An 18,770-nucleotide genomic window follows, 5' to 3' on the forward strand; every position below is an offset into this window, starting at 1 on the left:
GTACACTGTGTAAATGACAAAGATACAACTGTACTTGATTACAGGAAGGCATCAGGTTCCTTACAAGTTTACATTAAGAAACATGTCATTAATAGGTGGAAGATTAAAAAAAAAATAAAAAATACATTACAGGTAATTCTTCAACCCTACTTTAAATTCATCTCTTGGACGATTCATGTGATTTCTACGGTCATTCAGATCTTCATTCATGGTTGAACGAAACTGTAAAGGCCGCAACAACTGTTCTTCTAAAGTTTTCTGTAAAAAAAATCATTATGTATTAATTAAAATATACAGCTATGTATTTTTTATACCTTCTCAAATTGACTTACCTCTGACTCAATTCTTTGTTGCTGTCTGAGCTTCGATATAAGATACATTATTTCGTCGCGTTCGCTTGCGTTCTCCTCTTTTAATTTTTCTTCGAGTTCACATATCTATACCAAAAATGAGGTTTATGTGGACTTTATTATAAGCTAACTTTCAAATTCAATACTAAAATATATCAAATCCAGTTATTTATCAAGACCTAAAATGAGACTATAGTTGTACATACCACATCCGCATAAAAACCAAATTTGTGAGGGACTGATAGATCCTGTTCTGTTGAATATTTCAATATGGGAATTATTTGTAAATATCTTCCTAACTTTGTATATGCCAGGACTTTTAAACATCTAATAACTATAGAAGAATCCCTTTGTGCTACAGATAACATTTCGAGCGCCTCCTGAGGTGAATTATGTCTTATTGCTATGTAGGCCACAATTCCAGTTGCTCTACTTGTAGGTACTCGAATTTTACAGTGCTCTTTCCAATATCTTATTGCATACTCTGCTGCTTCAGGAGTGTTCTATTAAAACAATTATAAATATAATCAACATATTAATCAACATATATATCCATTAGTAGCATGAACAACTATTACCTCCTTAAAACAACCAGCATACGCTATAATAATAGTGCTTGTAGTGAATTCTTTGCCTTTAAATTTTTCTACAGTATCTATTACATCTCTTACATCTTGGTACATTTGGTGCTTATATAACAAACACAAAAGTATCCTTATCGCGGAGTGATACATAAAAGTTTCTGTTAACTCAGGATTGTTAAATATATCTAATGCCTTTTGCGGTTCATTTAAATAATACAACATTCTCATTAATACAGGACCAAAAACATATGAACCAAACTGCACATTATTCTTAAAATTAATAAATTTCTTTAACATTTCTGTTACTAATTGCAAGTCCTCTTCATTTGATTGTGCTAAATGTATCATAGCTTTCAGATCTTCCGTAAAAATCACTCCATCTTCTTTGTCACAAATTTCTCTCATTTTAACACGAAAGGTATCTTCTATTGATACAAACTGATTACGGAACACAAATCTTGTGTTTTCATATGAATGTATACCCAAATCTCGATCTGCATACAAAGTTCGTACGCTAACTACAAAAAAAATGTATGTATTAATTGATGTAATCATAAATTGTTCAAGTATTATGAAACATTATTTGTATCATTATACATTATGATCTTTCCTTACATATAATTTATACATTATCTATCATTTTTATTATTATAAAAATCATATATGTATGTACTTTCATTAATACGTTATTCGGCATAAACTTATTCAACATAATTTGAGGTTAAGGAGCTTACATACATACCATTTATAAAATTCGATTTAGAGACTAGACTTTTTGCTAGACCAAGATTTAGTCTGAAAAGTCCTCTTAAACCGACTGCCATGATTTCACAATAAAATTGATGTTACAATTAATACAAATTATCTTTTCGCTTGCTATAATGCCGCAACGAGCTTATACTTTATCTGGTCTAAGCGCAAAAGAACCATGAATTCTATACCGGAAGAAGATAACAACAGCTTAGCATGCGGCTTCCGGGCTGTTATACAACTGTAATGAACACAATAACTAAAATTTGATCAATATCTTCATAGATTTATGATTTTATTAAAAAATTATATTTTTAATTACTATATTTAAGTTTATTAATTGCTGACATATTTTAACAAAACAAGGATCTGTAATACTTAAAAAATTTATTTTAGACTTCTTAATTTATTAACGTGCAAAACAAAAAAATTACAAAATAAATTCACTTCAATTGGAAAATAATTCTACTTGTTTCTATATATATATATATACTTTGATTCAAACTATCTATGTGAATTACTTCGAGATAATTTTTAGATTAGAATATACAAATGAAAATGGCAGTAAATGACTTCTGACTTTAGAAAATAGCATCAATATTGCATCAATTTATTTTTTTGGTAATATATTCTATGTATTAATTAAATTTATTAAGCATTATTTTAATTTTTATTGTACATTATTAATATATTACACTTATATTTACTACATTATATCATATTTTTGTACTTACAATTTACTTTCATTTACTCTTCATATTTTACATTAATTACAGTTTCTATCAATATTCTAAAAGCTACTTAACATAAAAATTATATATAATAAAAGTTATTTCTATTCACAAATAAGAAATGATATCATACAGTATCAATTATTTTAACGTATTCTCTGATTTATATAATTGTCTTTCACTTTTCTTTTTCACTTGATACTTATTTGAAAGAACAACATTACGTAAAGTTGAATGAAGGAATCTTTTGTTAATACATTCCTTTGGTTTTATCCATCCACTAGGGCCCATTATTTCTGCCCTTTTTGCTCCAAGCTTTGCTTCTTCTAATAATGCTTCAACTGCAAGTCTAAATTTAAAATTACAATACGTTGCATTAGCTTAATACATGGATATTAAATAAAAGAATTTTGAAGGTATATTTTAACATTCTTCATCGCTTTATGACATTACAGATATTACATTACTTATGAAAATGCAAAATAAATAAAACAGTTACACAAAAAACATAATAAACTCACCTGTTTAAAGTTTCATCATCCATCATATTAATGCTTTTAAAACTTTTATGACAAATGTATCACATGAAATGTTAGGAATATATTATTCATTTAACTTTCCTTTGGATAAAGAAATCTAAAAACATATAATAAATATATTTATGGCTGAAAAACGCATTATCCACTAATTTGAATGCTACGTACAGTATAAAAAAAAATAATTAATAGTAGCTTAGATTTTGTATACATTCATACTGACAGAACAATAAATGTCTATGAAATTGAGGTTAATTTGACGTCACAAACTAAAGTATCGCTCAACCGTCTGCTCTTGCGTCTTTTCGTGCGTGACATTTGTGATTTTAATTCTTAATTTTTACCCGCATTTAAAAGCTACTTATTTACATTAATTATAAATTACATCATCTGAAAACTGTAGAAATTAAAATACGCATTACTTACGTATTTTGAGTATTTATTATAAATAAGGTATCATGAATATAGCGGTATTATTTAAATTAAATTCAGTTTTTTAACAATTTGAAAATGATTTCATTTCAGATTAATAATGGAAGATAAAGAATTGACAGCATTAAAAAAGTTGAGGGAAAAACTTCTTCTGAAAGCTTCTGATTTATTTGAAGAGTTAAAGAAGCAGGAAAGGAATCAACAAAAAGTTGTCATAAGGCAGTGGTCTTATAACTTATGTTTTATATTAACATTTAGTTGTAAATAATACAATATTTTCATGCTTTTTATTTTTATTATAGGGAACCATGTACTGTACAAAATACCAGTAATATAGAAAATAAGGTAGAACGCTATGAACATAAATTGTGTGAAATTACTCAAAAAATATCTGGTATTGCATTTAAAGATATTGATAGAAAATGGATAAAAAATAATCTTTATCAATATACAGCTCTTGCAGTAATAAACACTTTAAAATTTCATGTTGAGTTATTAGTAAAGATAGAGGTATAAATATATAGTTATATATCTAATGAATATATGTAGAAGGTACACATACAATGAACAAATAATTAAATTCCTGTGATTTTTTATTTTATTGCAGAGAAAAGAAGAATTTGAAATTTGTAGCATAAAGTGTGATTATATAAATATTAACAAGTGTTATAGATTAGAAATTGATCCATGCATACAAAATATAATTAAGATGAAGAATTTTTCACTTCTTACATCTGGTATTTTCCAAATTTAAATGTTATCCAATTAATAAAACTAAGATACAATGTTACATGTTTTAATTTTAGCAATGGTGCACTATACTGAACAAAATATGATAAGAAAGAAAATCATAGATAATTTAAGAGCTAAAAACTATATAAATTATGAATTATGTATGGATGATAATGGAGGAATTATAATAAGTATACATTCACCTAAAAATGTTCAACAAACATATTTAAAAATGAATTGGAAAATATTATTTGTTGAACGAATTTGGAAACATGAACATTATTTTGTGATAGATGTTTCAGAAGCAGGTGATATAATCACATAACATAAATTTTTGGGTTACAATTAATTATTATGGCATCAATTATTTTCAGGTGACAACTTTGCAAAAAAAAATAGGATGTTATTAGAAGAGTTTTGTGAACCAATGCTCACAAAACAAAATCTTATCGATTTATGGAAGAAATTGTGTTCTGCCCTTGATTCATATGAAGTAGATAACAGTGCTGAATAATATGTAAACATGTATGATTGTTGTCATAAAAAATCCATAATAAATATTTTTTTAGAATAAATAAGTAAATATCATTGGGTAAAATAATAATGATAATGAATGTTGTTTCTTAAACTATTAACGTACAGCATTTATGGTTATGTTCAGAATAACAGAATTTAGTCGAGTTATGTTTCTGTGTAATATTATTCTTTGAAAACGCTAATAACAAACTACATTTCGTAAGTTTTAGTAATTTTGTACTGCTTTTTTCGACAACAACTATATGTACGTAAATAAGAAAATGCCAACTACAACTCCCCAGTGGCGCAATTGGTTAGCGCACGGTACTTATAAGACAGTGAAACGTGAGCAATGCCGGGGTTGTGAGTTCGAGCCTCACCTGGGGAAGTGTTTTTTTTTTTTTTTTCAGTTAAATTCAAAAAGAAAAATATGAAAACCTTTTAACATTTATTAATATTAGAGAAACATTTGCAAACCCAGTGAAAGTTGATGAATACATGTATTGAAGATCGTATTGCATGCATTATAATATAATTTAAAACATATCAATTTAATGTTTGTTTTTTTTTTAATAGTATATAAATATATATCTTGTAATTGTATATCAATATAATGCAAAATCAATTTGTTTCTCTATTTTCGTTTCTGTAAAAACTTTATTTAAATGTACATATTATCTACAAGCTAACAGTTAAACATAAATAAATCAATCTGTAAGGGTTAGCCTCCAGATTCTGCTACTGAATTTGTATTTGAATTAGATTCTTCGCTAGCTTTCCTTCGATTTCTCCATGCTGTAAGATAAGTTTTTGGATGTATCGGAAGGTAACCAGCAATTCCTAATATTGTAGCTACTGGCTTTGATATATCTGCACCTTTCCCTATCCAATGTTGCAGGCGTTCTAAATTCAGAGCAACTATTCTTTCATTGTACTTGTTTGGAAGAGGATCATAAGTACCCAACTGTTCTATTGGAGGTTTATGTTGTTGTAGTTTTGTCTGAAAGGAATAGTTTAATATACTTAATTATTCATTTAATAAGGAACATTTATAAGGACTTACATCCATAACAACAATATGATAAAATGGTCTGTTGGCGCATCCGTAACGAACAAATCGTATAGTTTTGGCAAAGATGTTAACAATACCAGTTCCAGATGATGGATGCAATGGTAATCGTGGCATTTCTTTATATATGTTTAAATTAATATAAACGGTTATTTTTCTTCTATGGACTTATATTTCGCTACCCCTAAAATGTAATTATCACGTAAACACCCGAGGTTATATTAGGTTGGGCATAGGATAATTTTGAGTGACTTTTTGAATGGTAGTATTAGTATCAGTGTATTAAAAATGATTTGAATTACACTGGAATTAATTACCTGTGTAAATACAAGCAGTGTAAAAAAGATTTATTCCGTTTTCATATATCACAATTATAAATTATAATATAAAAATTCAACATAAACTAGAAACAGCTATCGTACATTACCACATTACGCGTATTGCGCCATCTAGTGACTTATCGAAAGAATAATCATAACTTTATATTTTAATAAATTCACAACAATTTCGACCAGTTCATGAAATTATTTTCAAACAAATTTAAATAACTATTAAGTGTAAAAATTTTAAGGAACTTTCACCGCTGATTTAAATGTTACAATTTAAGTTATTAATTTGCAGGTAAGCGCATGCGCAGTATACAATTTCTGGTGGTTGTTTTCAGTCCTTGCCGTGTGGCTCGAGTTCAGGTTGTGGTGCCGGTGACCGTAGAGTGTTCATTGTCAGTTTGACACGAAGTCCCGTCCTGTAAACATTAGCGGTGTGTGGTGTGATCAGTTTTCCTTGTGGTTCAATTTAATTTGATTAATGTATAAAGAGATTTAATCAATGTAACTCGCAATTTGACTATCATTGATGTTAATGCACATGGCGTCGCGTGCATGAAAACAAAAACAAGTGAAATTAGAGGTTTTAAATCCGTTTCGTAGTGATCAATCAACATCAACGTTACTCTTTGACGTTTGCGGAATGAACAAGTTCGTTTTTCGTTGCTGCTATTTTGTCTCCGGGTTATATTTCGATAGAGAGTAATCTCGGGTCGGGGCTGTAAAAGCAGGCTGTTCTTTTGCGAACTGATTCTTCTACGAAAAATTATGGGCGATACACCGAAAGTGGAATTCGCTCTCGGAAGCGAAGTGTCGTTGGGACACTTCTTCAAAAGCAGCTTCGCGCGTTCTTTCGTAACCAACTGTCGCGATTCGAAATCGTTCGATTACGAGTTTTTTGGTAACACCATCGCCGAAGAAGCGGAACCGAATGGCAACAATCAGTTTTTCTCCCTCGTCAATTTCGAAGATAGAGTAAGGATCACGGAGAACAATGTTTTCAATCAGGAGAACGCAAAAGTTTGGAAAATGAGCGAGGTAAATGGCATACTGTACTGTGGTGGTGGCGTATCTATTTTTTAAAATTGTTTGTGTATTATTTGTTACAAAAATTATATCCTCAATGATAGAATTATTCTTTCTCAAGTAATACCAATTTTCTTTTTTTTTTTTTGTCTCCTAGGTGATTCAACCTCCCCCCACAGACATCAACGAATTGGAGAAGTTGCGAAAGGTAAGTTTAACCGACAATTTTTCATTTATACAATTCTATTAATTCTAAGTTGCATAATATTATATCGTATAAAAGAAAATTAAAAATCATTTAACGAGGGAGCATCAGGTGCTAACAAACTGTTGACAATGTTCAATTTTATATTTTGCATAGCATTTTCTATTCTTCTTTTGAGCAACGCAGTGACGATGCACGTTCGCGCATGCGCAGAAACATTTATTTCGTATTAGCGCCACAAATTGGTAGCACTGTGCGACACGTTTTTGTAACCTGTGGAGCGACTTTTTTTTATTTATTTCGTCGCACAGATGTTCCCGTGAAACAATTTGAAAATCGTGGGTCGTTTGTCGGTCTAAAATAGAGGCTGACCAACTGGAAACGATACCACGGTATTACTGAAAATAACTAACCGCACCGGCTTAGCTGGCTGAATGTTTCGCGACCAAGTGGTAGTCAGGTCAGTTCAGTTATTTTGACACTTCTGTTTGTACCGTTGTCCGATTCTTCTGAGAATCGTTGCTCTGAATGTACGGTTATTATCGTCGTTCCCGATGGAGTTACATAATTCTATGATACTAAACACTTTTCTTACATTTAAATAACTTTCTGTATACAAGTTCCTTCTCCGATATAATTTCTAATATTTTGTTAATTCTTTAATTACCGAGGAAGAAAATTGTATTATTTTCACGATAGTTATTTTATTTCGATACACATAATCGAAATTTACGATTTTCGTATAACGAAAGCTTTACTCTTTGCGAATATCGTGAACTTCCGGTGACTCACGCGCCATTCAACGCGTTCATCGAAATACATATGTACAGCTCGTTAACTTAACATTCTGCACGCGTTATGACATACGAAGTTGCTATACAACCGGAAACAAAGCATTTTATCCAAACAGAGAGCAAACATTACACTTGCTACAGTTTAAACCGACAGTATTACATCTAATTTACGATTATAATCGCTTGAAATGTAAAATCGAGTTTTAAAAAGCGAATTTTTATTTTAAACTGATCCTGTAGTATTTTGAAGAAGAAATTTATGACCCCGGTTTTCTGAAACTTGACATTATCGGTGTAAAGTAAAATCAGAAAGTTTAAAAGAGGAATTGAATCGCTCTTTCGAAAACAGTGTCGACTTCCGTTGAGAAACAAGGAGGGGCGTTGGTGCACCTGCTAAAAGGGGGATTTCACGGGAAAGGAAATGAAAGAGTGATTTTTTTCGTGAGGACATGCACGCGTGTGCAGCTACATCCTGGTGGTCACGGCGTCGAAAAAGAGCAGGATGATGATGTCACGTAAAGAAACGAACACGCGAAAGCCACGTTTACGGGTTTTACGCGTTCGGCGAACGTACAAAGCCGGCGTGCCGGTGGTAGGTATATCACGACTGATAATTACGGAAGGGGCTCGAGCGAACTTCCGCTCAATAAAACCTACCCGATGAATACAACGTTTGCCACGACGAATACAACCGGTGTCCGTCTACCATCTGACTTTAATACTTGAATTTTCTGGGAACATCGACGCGGTTGCGAATATTGCCAGGCGTTGAAATCACTCGCTTTTCCTTGACAATTCATTTTGCAACTGTAAGAAAATTTTTAAATATTCCATAAGATAGAGAGAAGGAAAATAAATGAAAATAATACCACCGGAAGTCGAAGGCGAGAGTAATAAAAATATAATAAGAAGCTGTTGGTACAATAATCTAAACGTCCTAAATTCTTATTAATGTCGAGGAGAAGTGGTGGTCGCTGTGTATCAGGGAGTGCATGCACCGGAAACGCTTTGATTGATGGTTTGTTCATTAACGAGCATGGTGGATAGATGATGGCGGCGGGAAAGGCTACCTAGTTGTCCACGGCTCTGGAATAATGATCATCCTGAAAGGACGATGTCGCGACAAATTATCGTGTACGCGACAACGATACCCTCCACCCCTTTTCTCGATCCTACATTTGCTGTTTCATTAGAAATTCATACACGTCAGATGATCACGGACGATTCTGATTCATTTTTCTTCGACTTTCTTCGAATCGTTCGAACGATTAATAAATTACACTTTAAGTCTGATAAGGTACCTTCTTTAACCTCGTTTTGTCGAGTTAACGCCTCGTGAAAGAATTCAGAATACTCTCTGATAACTCTTATCGTTCGCTTTGCACACCGGTGGGGAAAGAAAGGAAAGGGAAGATTAGATATTCAGAGGTGTGCGTTTTAGATTCGAGAGCGCAAGAACGAGGTGAATTCAGAGGTCATATTCCCACGCTCTTCGTCTGGTAGTCTCTTCAGTGTGTATTCGTTGGAAAGGATCTTAACTTGATTGTAAAATAAAAATTTTACCTTTTACTCGCGAATAGAGAATTGTTTCTGATCCTTCTATTATAATTCCATCGATCGTTTCTTAGGTAAAGAGAATTTGGGAATTTCTCCTTTTTTTTCTCTCTGAATTATGTTTGAAACAAAGGTTGATTTATAATAAACCCCAGGGTATTTCGGAGAGGAGTCGTTTATTGTATGTCAGGTATAATTTTGAAACAATACCGTGGGCTGGTAGAATCAGGTGGTGAAATAAGGATACGTATATTTAGTAACATTAAGAAATTCTTAGATAAGTATTTTAATCCTTTCCGACGATTGTTGAAACTAAAAAAAGAAAAAAAAAGAGAAATAAGCAGCTGGAATTTCGCGCCAGCCGTGATTCTAATTCCTCGCCCGTCTACCTTTCGCCATCGCGGCATTATGATACAGGCTTGAAACACGGCCTACGTACCTTTCACAATTTATACAGGGTGACCTGTTCCGAAGGAGATGACCAATTAACGCTTTATCGACCGACCAGTCCCTCCCTCCTTCCCTCTTACTGGAAACAATGCCTCCTTACCAATTTCGCTACACCTTTGGCGAAAGGTGCGAGGTAAATGTCGACCGTTTTCTTAATTCCCCTGCTATTCGCCTGAAAAAGCATTTACATCGTCCCACCTAACGGAACATTAGTATTGTAACAAGCATACCTGGGTGCACTTGCAATCAATTTAGGCTCCCCTGTGAAAAATACCGATATAAGCAGCGTTTCGTTATAGATGTTCATTTGAAGAAAAGAAAAAAAAGAAAAGCGCGGTAACAAGAATGAATTATAGCTGTGCACTGAAGCGCATAATAGTAGCACCATTTAATTTCTCCGTCTGGTACTTTTATATAAGTAGTCTCAATAGAGATACTGTTAGTTTCACTTGGAATCCGAAGGATCGATCCTCAGGTATGCTCGTTCCAAGTAAATCTACGCAGGTGTACATGCCGATTGATTAATCCTTCGGATGAAGGAGGTGAGCTTGTACCTGTTCTCCAAGTAAAATCGTAAAAGTTGATCATTTTAGACCAATTTCTTTGAAAATGTATCTAATCGTTTTATTTTCATTAGAATCTATGAAATAAATACTATAGGATCGTTCGATAAAACGTTTCTATCCTACGTTTACGTAACCTGGTAATCAGTTAGATCGAACGAGGCTGCTCGTACGTTTAAAAACTGATCGACTCTCTACCCGATTCCACGCGATATCCTTGCTAGTCGAATTTTTCACCAGCTGATATTCAATATTAAGATCCGTGGACCGTGGACGCGTCGTGTGATATTACATACAATCGCAGATACCAGCGGCTCTGTACCAGTTCGAATCGAGCTAAGCGATCTCATCCTCGTGAGATCGGAAAACTAGCCACTTTGAATTTTACAGTTACACCGTGTATCACCGGGTTACACGTGTTCGCACCGTTTTCTTTTCACCTGTGTTGGTGAATCTTTCTTCTTTTTCTTTTTTTTTTTGCACACCGGGATGAGTTCACTATCTCGTTCGGCTTGATCGATCCAACCATCCTGGTACGTTTTTATTCGGATTCTAGTACAGTTATTTAGCGCCCAGTTTTCTGCTTTCTTCGTATACTTCGAAAATTCTCATTGTCAGTCTTACGGATGATAAATTGGCGCGATTCTATTTACCAACGTATCAAATACAGCTGTGTAAACGATATTAAGACCACGGTAAGGAGCATGATTTCAATGAACACTGTACGTCCAAGTGGTAGAGCGGTGGTAGAACCATGTCTCTACGTATTACACTGCACCAGGGGTGGGAAATTGTTTTGGCTCGGGGGTTACTTTCAGGTTGATTCAGGTTGACAGGTTTAAATTAATTAAAAAGGTATAAATTGTATCATGATCATTAATTTTTTTTACACCCTGTACATACAGCGTTGAACGAGGCATTCCCATTGAGATCGCAACCCTAACATCGAAAATATCCAGGTTAAAATTGTCGACGACGAAATAGCGAAGAATGAAATAAACAGAGGGATCGTTAGGAAGATTCGTGTATCAGGTTCATTCCGCCTATTTCATTAGGGAACGGAATGTGGAAAAATCAGAAGGATAGAAAAGAGGTTGAGGAATCTAATTCTGTCCGTAGCTCGGCCTTGAGTCTTCTTCTACATCCCTAACATTCCACGTTCCTTTTCCTCGAAAGTCGCGTATTTCGCGCGCCGTTTCATCGAAAACAGCCTGTCTCGTGTCCAATCGTTTCATGCTCTTTAAATAATCAACTTCTTCTCTTCTATTTTTCAATTTCTCGTATCCACCTCCGTTCGGAGTATCTGAAATATTCATTTTCCTATGGATCTCTTGATCTAACGTGACATTCCGTTCACGCCACGTGGATCGCACCCGTGAGTTAAAAAATAGCGAGAGGAATCTTCTTCCAAAAGGCTTGCGCAATTTAGATTAAATTTGGATCGCGATGTTCGAACGAGATCGAGCTGAAACGACTCCGACACCATCAAGTTATGGCCTCATATTTGACTAATATTAACGCCGCAAGTGCCATTTTCTTACACGATTTTTATGCGATGAAATTGTATCAGAGTTTACTCGTTTTGAAGTTGGTTAGAGGGAATAAAAATTTCAAATTGACCAGACGAATTTCTCTCCGCCGGCTCTCGAATTCGCGTTTCACCCTCGTAAACGATACCGGCGGAAACTTTTAAGGCCTCGTTGTATGTTCAATCGAAGCGTAGAACGCGTAAGGCTCGCTTGAAAAGACGCTTCGTGTATGCAATTCTTTTTTTTTTTTTCTTCTTCTTTTTACGCGAGCATCGCTAGAAACCATCGACGATGCATCGAGGAAAGTTTGCCGGCTGCAATTTCCTTCGGCCGACCAGACGAACATATTTTCCGCACCACTGAATACCATCCTCTTCGTCTTCCGTTCGCGTTTCTTCCACGTTTCGCGATCCTTCCGTTCGTGAAAGAAACGTTTCAGCGACGCTAAAAAGGCCGAACTACCGTCGAATTTCTATGAAACAGAGTTGTCGAAACACTCTGCTAACCGATCGTTCCTATTGGATGTATCTTCATTTTCTATCGTCTCGCTTCTGTGGAATGTTAGAATGTGTTCGAATGGCAATGGAATCGATCCGCGTTTATTATCGATTCGATATAGTAAATTCAAAGGGAAACTCTTTAATTATAGTTACTAAATAGCGTTGGGAGAAATTCATTTTCGATATTGTTTTACATGGAAGCGAATGATTTTTCTACTTTCTTTTAACAACTCTCCGCTGATCGGTTTTCTTCGCCTTTAATTAACTGATTAGCGGGAACAATTCGCTCTTTAATTACCGGCACCGAGTCGAGAAAACGGATAACAGCCGATAGCACGGTGTCACTGAAAATCATTCCCACGGTTTACATCCGGCATTCTTTATTCGCCATTGTCTAATTGATCCCTCGATTTTCGCACTATTAAATGCGCGATACCGTTGCCTTTTTTTCTCTCTTCTATCCCCGGCTTTTTATCTATTTCGATTTATCATGGGTTAGAAAATTACCTAATTCTTCTTTGTAAAAATTTATACTGATTTTCGTCCGTGAATAATGGATGATTCTTAAATGATGTTCGAATTAAGCCGTAACGACCGTCCGTGCGATGCATACGGAGATGCAGTTGCATTCATCGAAGCATCGAAATCGCGCATCAAAATAACATCCGCGTAAAATGTAATTTCCGCGCGCACAATAAGATGCAGCGACACCGCGAACTTGGAATACTAATGAATGAATCACGAATCCGTAGTATTCCCTTAAACGCGCTTGACCAATACTTTTCGTTAGAAACATTCATTTTTACTCCACCTCTTAACGGGTTGAATATGCTAATAAGCTCTTCCGGTCGAGGGCGTTCGAAATTATTCAAAATATATCCGGAGAATAATTAAGAACACAGTAACACACATTTCTAAAATGAAACACCGAACCGTTAATTATCTCTCCTTCAGATTCCTAGTGTTCTTCTGTAGAATGATTCCACGGGTTTTTTTTTTTTTTTTTTTATCTAGATTAAAATACTTATATACCTAGCTATTATTTGTTTTAATAATTAACCGACAATTAAGGACGGCGCGGTGTCGAGGGAAAAAAGAAAAAGATAGGTGTTGGAGGTACGGTCTGGTTGGAAATACGGTTGGTGGCGTCGGGCTACGGCGGAAATGGAAAGAGAGCATAGCGAGAGAGGAAGAGGAAAAGAGAGGAGAAAAAGAAATAATTTCAGTATTCCAACAAGAAGAAGCTGGCTGATCTTTCTAGCGAAACATCGTCTGCACGTTAGCCGTTGCTCTGACGGTGGATATTTCTCTCTCTTTCTCTCTGTTCGTTTGACTGGAATGCACCAAAAATAAATTCGGCGGCGCACTGCCATTTTGGAGATCACCCCTTAATGCATTTGTCTCCCCCTTCTTCTTCTTCTTCTTCATTCTGTCACGCATCTTCTATATCGTATCGTGTTTCTCATTCTTCTGGCACGTTCAGCATCTATGCACGCGGCGCCGAATTTCTTCGCCCCTTCTCAATGAAACCAGCCTAAGTATGTACAATATTTCGTTATTCGACCATTCCGTTCGAATTAGGAAAGAAATTATCAAAGATAATAAGTTTTCTTTACAAGAACGATCCTCGCTAATTAGACTTTAAATTACTGAAATTAGGCTGCTCGTTTCTGCTTTAAATTCGAGGCATAAATTTTTGCAGAAATTCGCTGAAAGTAATTGCACGGAATATTCCACGCGCGTATTGATTATTTTATAAACGCACGGTGAGATTGGGGTCATTAGCGGGGTTAAATGATGGTTGGAAGAAAAAAAAAAAAAAAAAAAACTAGGCATGCCTCTTTGTTCCCAAGTCATTGTCCTTGGTTTCGATGTAGACAAAAGTAGGAATTTATACGCGAACGCTAATGAACGGCTTTCAAGGATGATTATAAAGCACGATAAATTAACAAATCGATCGTGTACCGGCAATTGTTTCAACGATAGCGAATCTTACTTCTCCTAAATCGAAAGCACGCTTTTATCCCGGTTACTTTTGAATTATGGCCAATTAGAAAGTGTATGCAGCCGTGAGCTGTTTAATTATGCTGAACATGCCTTTGACCTAAAGTCTGCATCACGTTTCCTACCGATTTTAACGATGAAAGTAACGCTTTCCTTGATATTCGATAAGACGCACCTGGTGCGTCAATACTGTATAGCATACATGACGCATATGGTGCGTCAGTACTCTATACCATAGATGACGCAAATGGTGCGTCAGTACTCTATATCACAGATGACGCAAATGGTGCGTCAGCACTCTATATCATAGATGACGCAAATGGTGCGTCAGTACTCTATAGCATACGTGACGCATATGGTGCGTTAGTACTCTATATCATAGATGACGCAAATGGTGCGTCAGTACTCTATATCATAGATAACGCAAATGGTGCGTTAGTACTCTATATCATAGATGACGCAAATGGTGCGTCAGTACTCTATAGCATACATGACGCATATGGTGCGTTAGTACTCTATAGCATACATGACGCATATGGTGCGTCAGCACTCTATATCATAGATGACGCAAATGGTGCGTCAGCACTCTATATCATAGATGACGCAAATGGTGCGTCAGTACTCTATAGCATACATGACGCATACGGTGCGTTTTCACTTACTTATAAATTAAAAATAAATAAATTTCACCCAGGTTTCATAGCTCTAACGTTGAATCCACTGTGTATATGGCGGAGCATTGCGAAACCCGTGCGATGCGCACTGAAAACGGCTTGATTTTATGAAAAACGTACGTGTAAGTGAATACACACGCGTGTAAGACTAGCGAGAGCACATTGTGTGACGAGGGCTATTGCAAGAAAATCATTCCCATTTTTTTCTCTCTCTCTCTCTCTCTCTCGCCCCGCGGTACGGTGAAACGGTACACGGTGACGCAAGGATCTGGACGGTTGTTTTACCTGTGCTTTCTTCGTTGACCTCGAAGGGTTTCTTGCGAGAATCGAGGCCCACATAAGGGAATTTCTGCGTCGGAAATTTTTTTCTACCGCGGGGACCGAAGCGGATGGGGTTCCGCATGGTCGCTCAGCTTGAACCGTCCACCGGCTGAATACTATCGTGACGTCACTGGATACGGTCACTGCCTGAATTATTCAGTATTTCTTCGTTTCTACTTGTACAAACTGCTTGTACTAAACATGGCTCGTTTCATCCATCTTCATCTTTTGGACATTTCATTTTCCCCTATCCGATTCGTGCCATTTTTATCGTTCGCTGTCTTCTCGGGCGCCAAAGGTAAAAAGCATGTTTGTTTTTGAAATTCGTCCACGTAACCGGGAGACAGATAGGTATTTCGAGCGGCGATTTAAATAAAGGCGATAAGAACGATTCAACAGATGAACGCATGATTCTTTCGACATATGCCGGCTTCGTTATCAAGCATGGCCTATCGCCGGATATCTCGCAACTCGTACCGTATTTTTCCCGCCATTGTATGGAAATGTCAGAAATCCTCGTGTTTCTTCGAACTTCGTCTCTAACGCCGAAAAAAAGAGGAGAACGCTGGAGGAATGGAAATGTTGGTCGCGAGGGGCCTTTTTTTCGAGGGTCCATTATTCAGTCGAAAAGCTATTCAACGAGCCCAAAGTGGCTCGTTGACGATGTCTAATTGTTGGACGAATAATGGCTTGAAATCGTGATCGGAATAATCGAGATTCGAACACGTTTATTCTCTTTGTAAGCCTATTATTAGAATTCAATTAGTATTTCTAAGGGATCGTTTAATTATACCGATTATTATGTACTTAGGTGATTTATGTTTTGGAATATCAAATATCGAATGACCCTCCACTTTTCCCAATTCGCGCTCTTCTGTTTCCAATTAACCAGTAAGAGTAATTAATAAATCTACGAGACATTTATAAGGAAGAGGATATTGTTCGAAGTGAAAGATGTTGCTATTAGAAAAGCAATTCTCGTACGATAAACAGGTGTACGCTCTGCTAACGTGGATTCGTGTTCACTCCACCGTGTGAAAATCTCCTACGCAAGGTGAAACGTGTTGTGTTATAACGCGTGTCAGAGTCTCTTCTTTTCTTTCGTGGAAATAATAATTGCGTTCAGGAAAGTCGTAGGTGATTTCTATATAAAGTACGATATGAAATTTTCATCGACGACTTATCGATTTATCTCGTTTCGTTTCAGCAATGCCAGTCGCTGATAGAGGAGAACCGAAGATTGCAGAACGCCTTGACGACCAGTCAAATACCTCACGTACAAGTAATCGACAGTGTTTTTCTTCAAACTCAAGTTGAAACATTGCAGTGGCAGGTGAAACAGGTTTGTATTTAACCGTGAACAACGATCGTTTAACATACTTGACTTGCGAGAGGAAACTGGTAATGTCCTCGACCAGATTACCTTATTCCAACACGTTCATCCTTTTTTACATGCGACCCTGAAAATTATTTCAATCCTGTCCTTACTTACTCGAGTAAACATCGAGTTTTATCGTAGAGAAATTTTTATTTCAAATATCATACGATGGAAATATTTGTAGTAATTGTGAAACGAGTCGAACAGTACACGCTTCATTACTCCCAGCACCCACCTTTCTAGTAGCCGTTGCATTAGCACCCATTGTTCTAGCAATCATTGCCCTAGCACCCATTGATTCGTAAAACTTGCAGATAGAAGCTAACAGACAGATGTACCGTTCCCTGATGGAGCAAGTGATGCGTTTCCTGGACCGAGCCCGGAAGAGCTTGGATATTCTTCACGAGAAGAGTAATCACAAGGAGAAAAATTCGTCTGGACGTGTACCGCGTAGCCGGAGCGTTCACGCGGTACACGCGGACGCCTCGCCGAATCGCGTCGCCTCGGCATCATCGACGTCTTCCTCGGACTCGTCCCGTTTCACCAGGGCGAAATCGGTCACCCAGATCTCACCGTGTACCACGGGTTACCGCGAATTCACATGGTCCATGCTTCGCAGAAACGACCCGGCTCACTGCACGCCGCCCCGCAATAAATCTCAGGAGATGAATAAAACCCACGAGGGTGTGGTTTATCGAAGGCCGAAACAGGCGGAGCTCGACCCGAATGATATACCACCTGAGAAATTGTCTCAGGAAGCATTTAGGTAAGTGGTCCTCGTTTCTTCAACCGGATACAAGCTATCAGAATTGTAATTGTACGATTGATTTATTTGCAGGCTAATGAGAACCGTTCAATCGTTACTAGCTATGAAAGAACCCGACCTGGTCAGGATTTCGTCAATGGAAAATAACGAATCGTCACCTTCGCCCATAGATCATCATCGTCATAATAATCATCATAACGAGGTGTCTCTGTCACTGCAGAGCAACAGTTTTGTTAACTCAACGAGCTTGCAGGATGCTTCCGGTTATAAGAGGCACTCGGTCTGCGACCGTGGAAACGAATCGAGCAGTACAGATAACGACAGCAGGACTTGTTTTCTCAAATCTTCGTCGAACAGCGTGGAAGTTGATAGAAATCTACAAAATCTCCTTCCTGGAGTGAGGAGGTCGATCGACGCCACCTCTCTCAACTCGGGAAGCAGCAAAACCACCGAAGAAGATGACGGACTTCCGCGTAACGCTTCTTTCAACGTTTCGATGCCAGAGCACGATGGTGTTTTCATGTGTACACCGACCTCGACGCCGATCAGACGTACTAGGAAAGTTGAGAAGAAGAAGAAGGAAAAGTGTTCTAAATCAAAACCAGCCGCCAGTGTGAGCAGCGTCGAGGATGAAAGTGGATTCTCTTCTATGAGTTCGTTTCAAGAAATTGGCTTACCCGGTGCCCTGCCAATCTCCCCTATCAGAGGTTGTCACACGGAAGTAGGTTTACCAGAAGTACCATTGGAAAAAGCAAGGCATCGCAGATGGTCTTCGACCCCGATCGAAATTCAAGCTCTCTTTAAACAGAGAAATAGCTTTACTACTTCTCAAACTACCACGGAATCATTGAGTGTCTGGGTGTGAGCAGTTCTCTTTACCATGTAAGCTGGTTTTTTTTTTTTAGTAACAACAACTCTGATGAATGCATTTGATACGTTGAAATTGAAAAAAGAAAAAATCAGTTTGACTGAATGTTGAA

General features: G+C 36.5%; 5 protein-coding genes and 1 non-coding gene across 10 annotated transcripts; 3 read left to right on the forward strand and 3 right to left on the reverse strand.

Moving 5' to 3' along the window:
* Positions 1 to 106: 106 nt before the first annotated feature.
* LOC117609369 (pentatricopeptide repeat-containing protein 2, mitochondrial) lies at positions 107 to 1,886 on the reverse strand. Its single transcript, XM_034335627.2, has 5 exons — positions 1,677 to 1,886; positions 929 to 1,452; positions 557 to 853; positions 333 to 437; positions 107 to 258 (listed from the first exon to the last, which is right to left on the reverse strand). The coding sequence occupies exons 1-5, from the start codon at positions 1,756 to 1,758 to the stop codon at positions 127 to 129; spliced, it is 1,140 nt and encodes a 379-aa protein (XP_034191518.1). The 5' UTR covers positions 1,759 to 1,886; the 3' UTR covers positions 107 to 126.
* Positions 1,887 to 2,418: 532 nt separating this feature from the next.
* Positions 2,419 to 3,404, reverse strand: LOC117609371 (protein POLR1D). Of its 2 annotated transcripts, none has more exons than XM_034335633.2 (3): positions 3,378 to 3,404; positions 2,937 to 3,051; positions 2,419 to 2,764 (listed from the first exon to the last, which is right to left on the reverse strand). In XM_034335633.2, exons 2-3 carry the CDS (start codon positions 2,960 to 2,962, stop codon positions 2,557 to 2,559), a joined length of 234 nt encoding a protein of 77 aa, XP_034191524.1. In that variant the 5' UTR covers positions 2,963 to 3,051; positions 3,378 to 3,404; the 3' UTR covers positions 2,419 to 2,556. The 2 variants fall into 2 exon arrangements, with proteins under 2 accessions (XP_034191524.1, XP_034191523.1); XM_034335632.2 differs by lacking the exon at positions 3,378 to 3,404 and adding an exon at positions 3,120 to 3,251.
* LOC117609370 (uncharacterized) lies at positions 3,268 to 4,704 on the forward strand. Of its 4 annotated transcripts, none has more exons than XM_034335629.2 (6): positions 3,268 to 3,404; positions 3,477 to 3,608; positions 3,686 to 3,893; positions 3,991 to 4,120; positions 4,190 to 4,423; positions 4,490 to 4,703. In XM_034335629.2, the coding sequence occupies exons 2-6, from the start codon at positions 3,484 to 3,486 to the stop codon at positions 4,627 to 4,629; spliced, it is 837 nt and encodes a 278-aa protein (XP_034191520.2). In that variant the 5' UTR covers positions 3,268 to 3,404; positions 3,477 to 3,483; the 3' UTR covers positions 4,630 to 4,703. The 4 variants fall into 4 exon arrangements, with proteins under 4 accessions (XP_034191520.2, XP_034191521.2, XP_034191522.2 ...); XM_034335630.2 differs by having other exon boundaries at positions 3,477 to 3,602; positions 4,490 to 4,698; XM_034335631.2 differs by having other exon boundaries at positions 4,190 to 4,419; positions 4,490 to 4,675.
* A 222-nt stretch (positions 4,705 to 4,926) lies between these two features.
* Positions 4,927 to 5,019, forward strand: TRNAI-UAU (transfer RNA isoleucine (anticodon UAU)). Its single transcript is given in 2 exon segments — positions 4,927 to 4,964; positions 4,984 to 5,019. It is a non-coding gene; the product is annotated as a tRNA-Ile (tRNA).
* A 245-nt stretch (positions 5,020 to 5,264) lies between these two features.
* mRpS16 (mitochondrial ribosomal protein S16) lies at positions 5,265 to 6,170 on the reverse strand. The gene is made up of 3 exons (XM_034336085.2): positions 6,018 to 6,170; positions 5,695 to 5,884; positions 5,265 to 5,631 (listed from the first exon to the last, which is right to left on the reverse strand). Exons 2-3 carry the CDS (start codon positions 5,815 to 5,817, stop codon positions 5,353 to 5,355), a joined length of 402 nt encoding a protein of 133 aa, XP_034191976.1. The 5' UTR covers positions 5,818 to 5,884; positions 6,018 to 6,170; the 3' UTR covers positions 5,265 to 5,352.
* A 204-nt stretch (positions 6,171 to 6,374) lies between these two features.
* On the forward strand, positions 6,375 to 18,693 carry LOC117609567 (uncharacterized). Its single transcript, XM_034336077.2, has 5 exons — positions 6,375 to 7,064; positions 7,210 to 7,260; positions 16,854 to 16,988; positions 17,339 to 17,790; positions 17,863 to 18,693. The coding sequence occupies exons 1-5, from the start codon at positions 6,795 to 6,797 to the stop codon at positions 18,653 to 18,655; spliced, it is 1,701 nt and encodes a 566-aa protein (XP_034191968.1). The 5' UTR covers positions 6,375 to 6,794; the 3' UTR covers positions 18,656 to 18,693.
* The last annotated feature ends 77 nt before the right edge of the window (positions 18,694 to 18,770 follow it).

Source organism: Osmia lignaria, chromosome 7, assembly GCF_051020975.1.
Source record: "Osmia lignaria lignaria isolate PbOS001 chromosome 7, iyOsmLign1, whole genome shotgun sequence".
Classification (NCBI taxonomy): domain Eukaryota; kingdom Metazoa; phylum Arthropoda; class Insecta; order Hymenoptera; family Megachilidae; genus Osmia; species Osmia lignaria.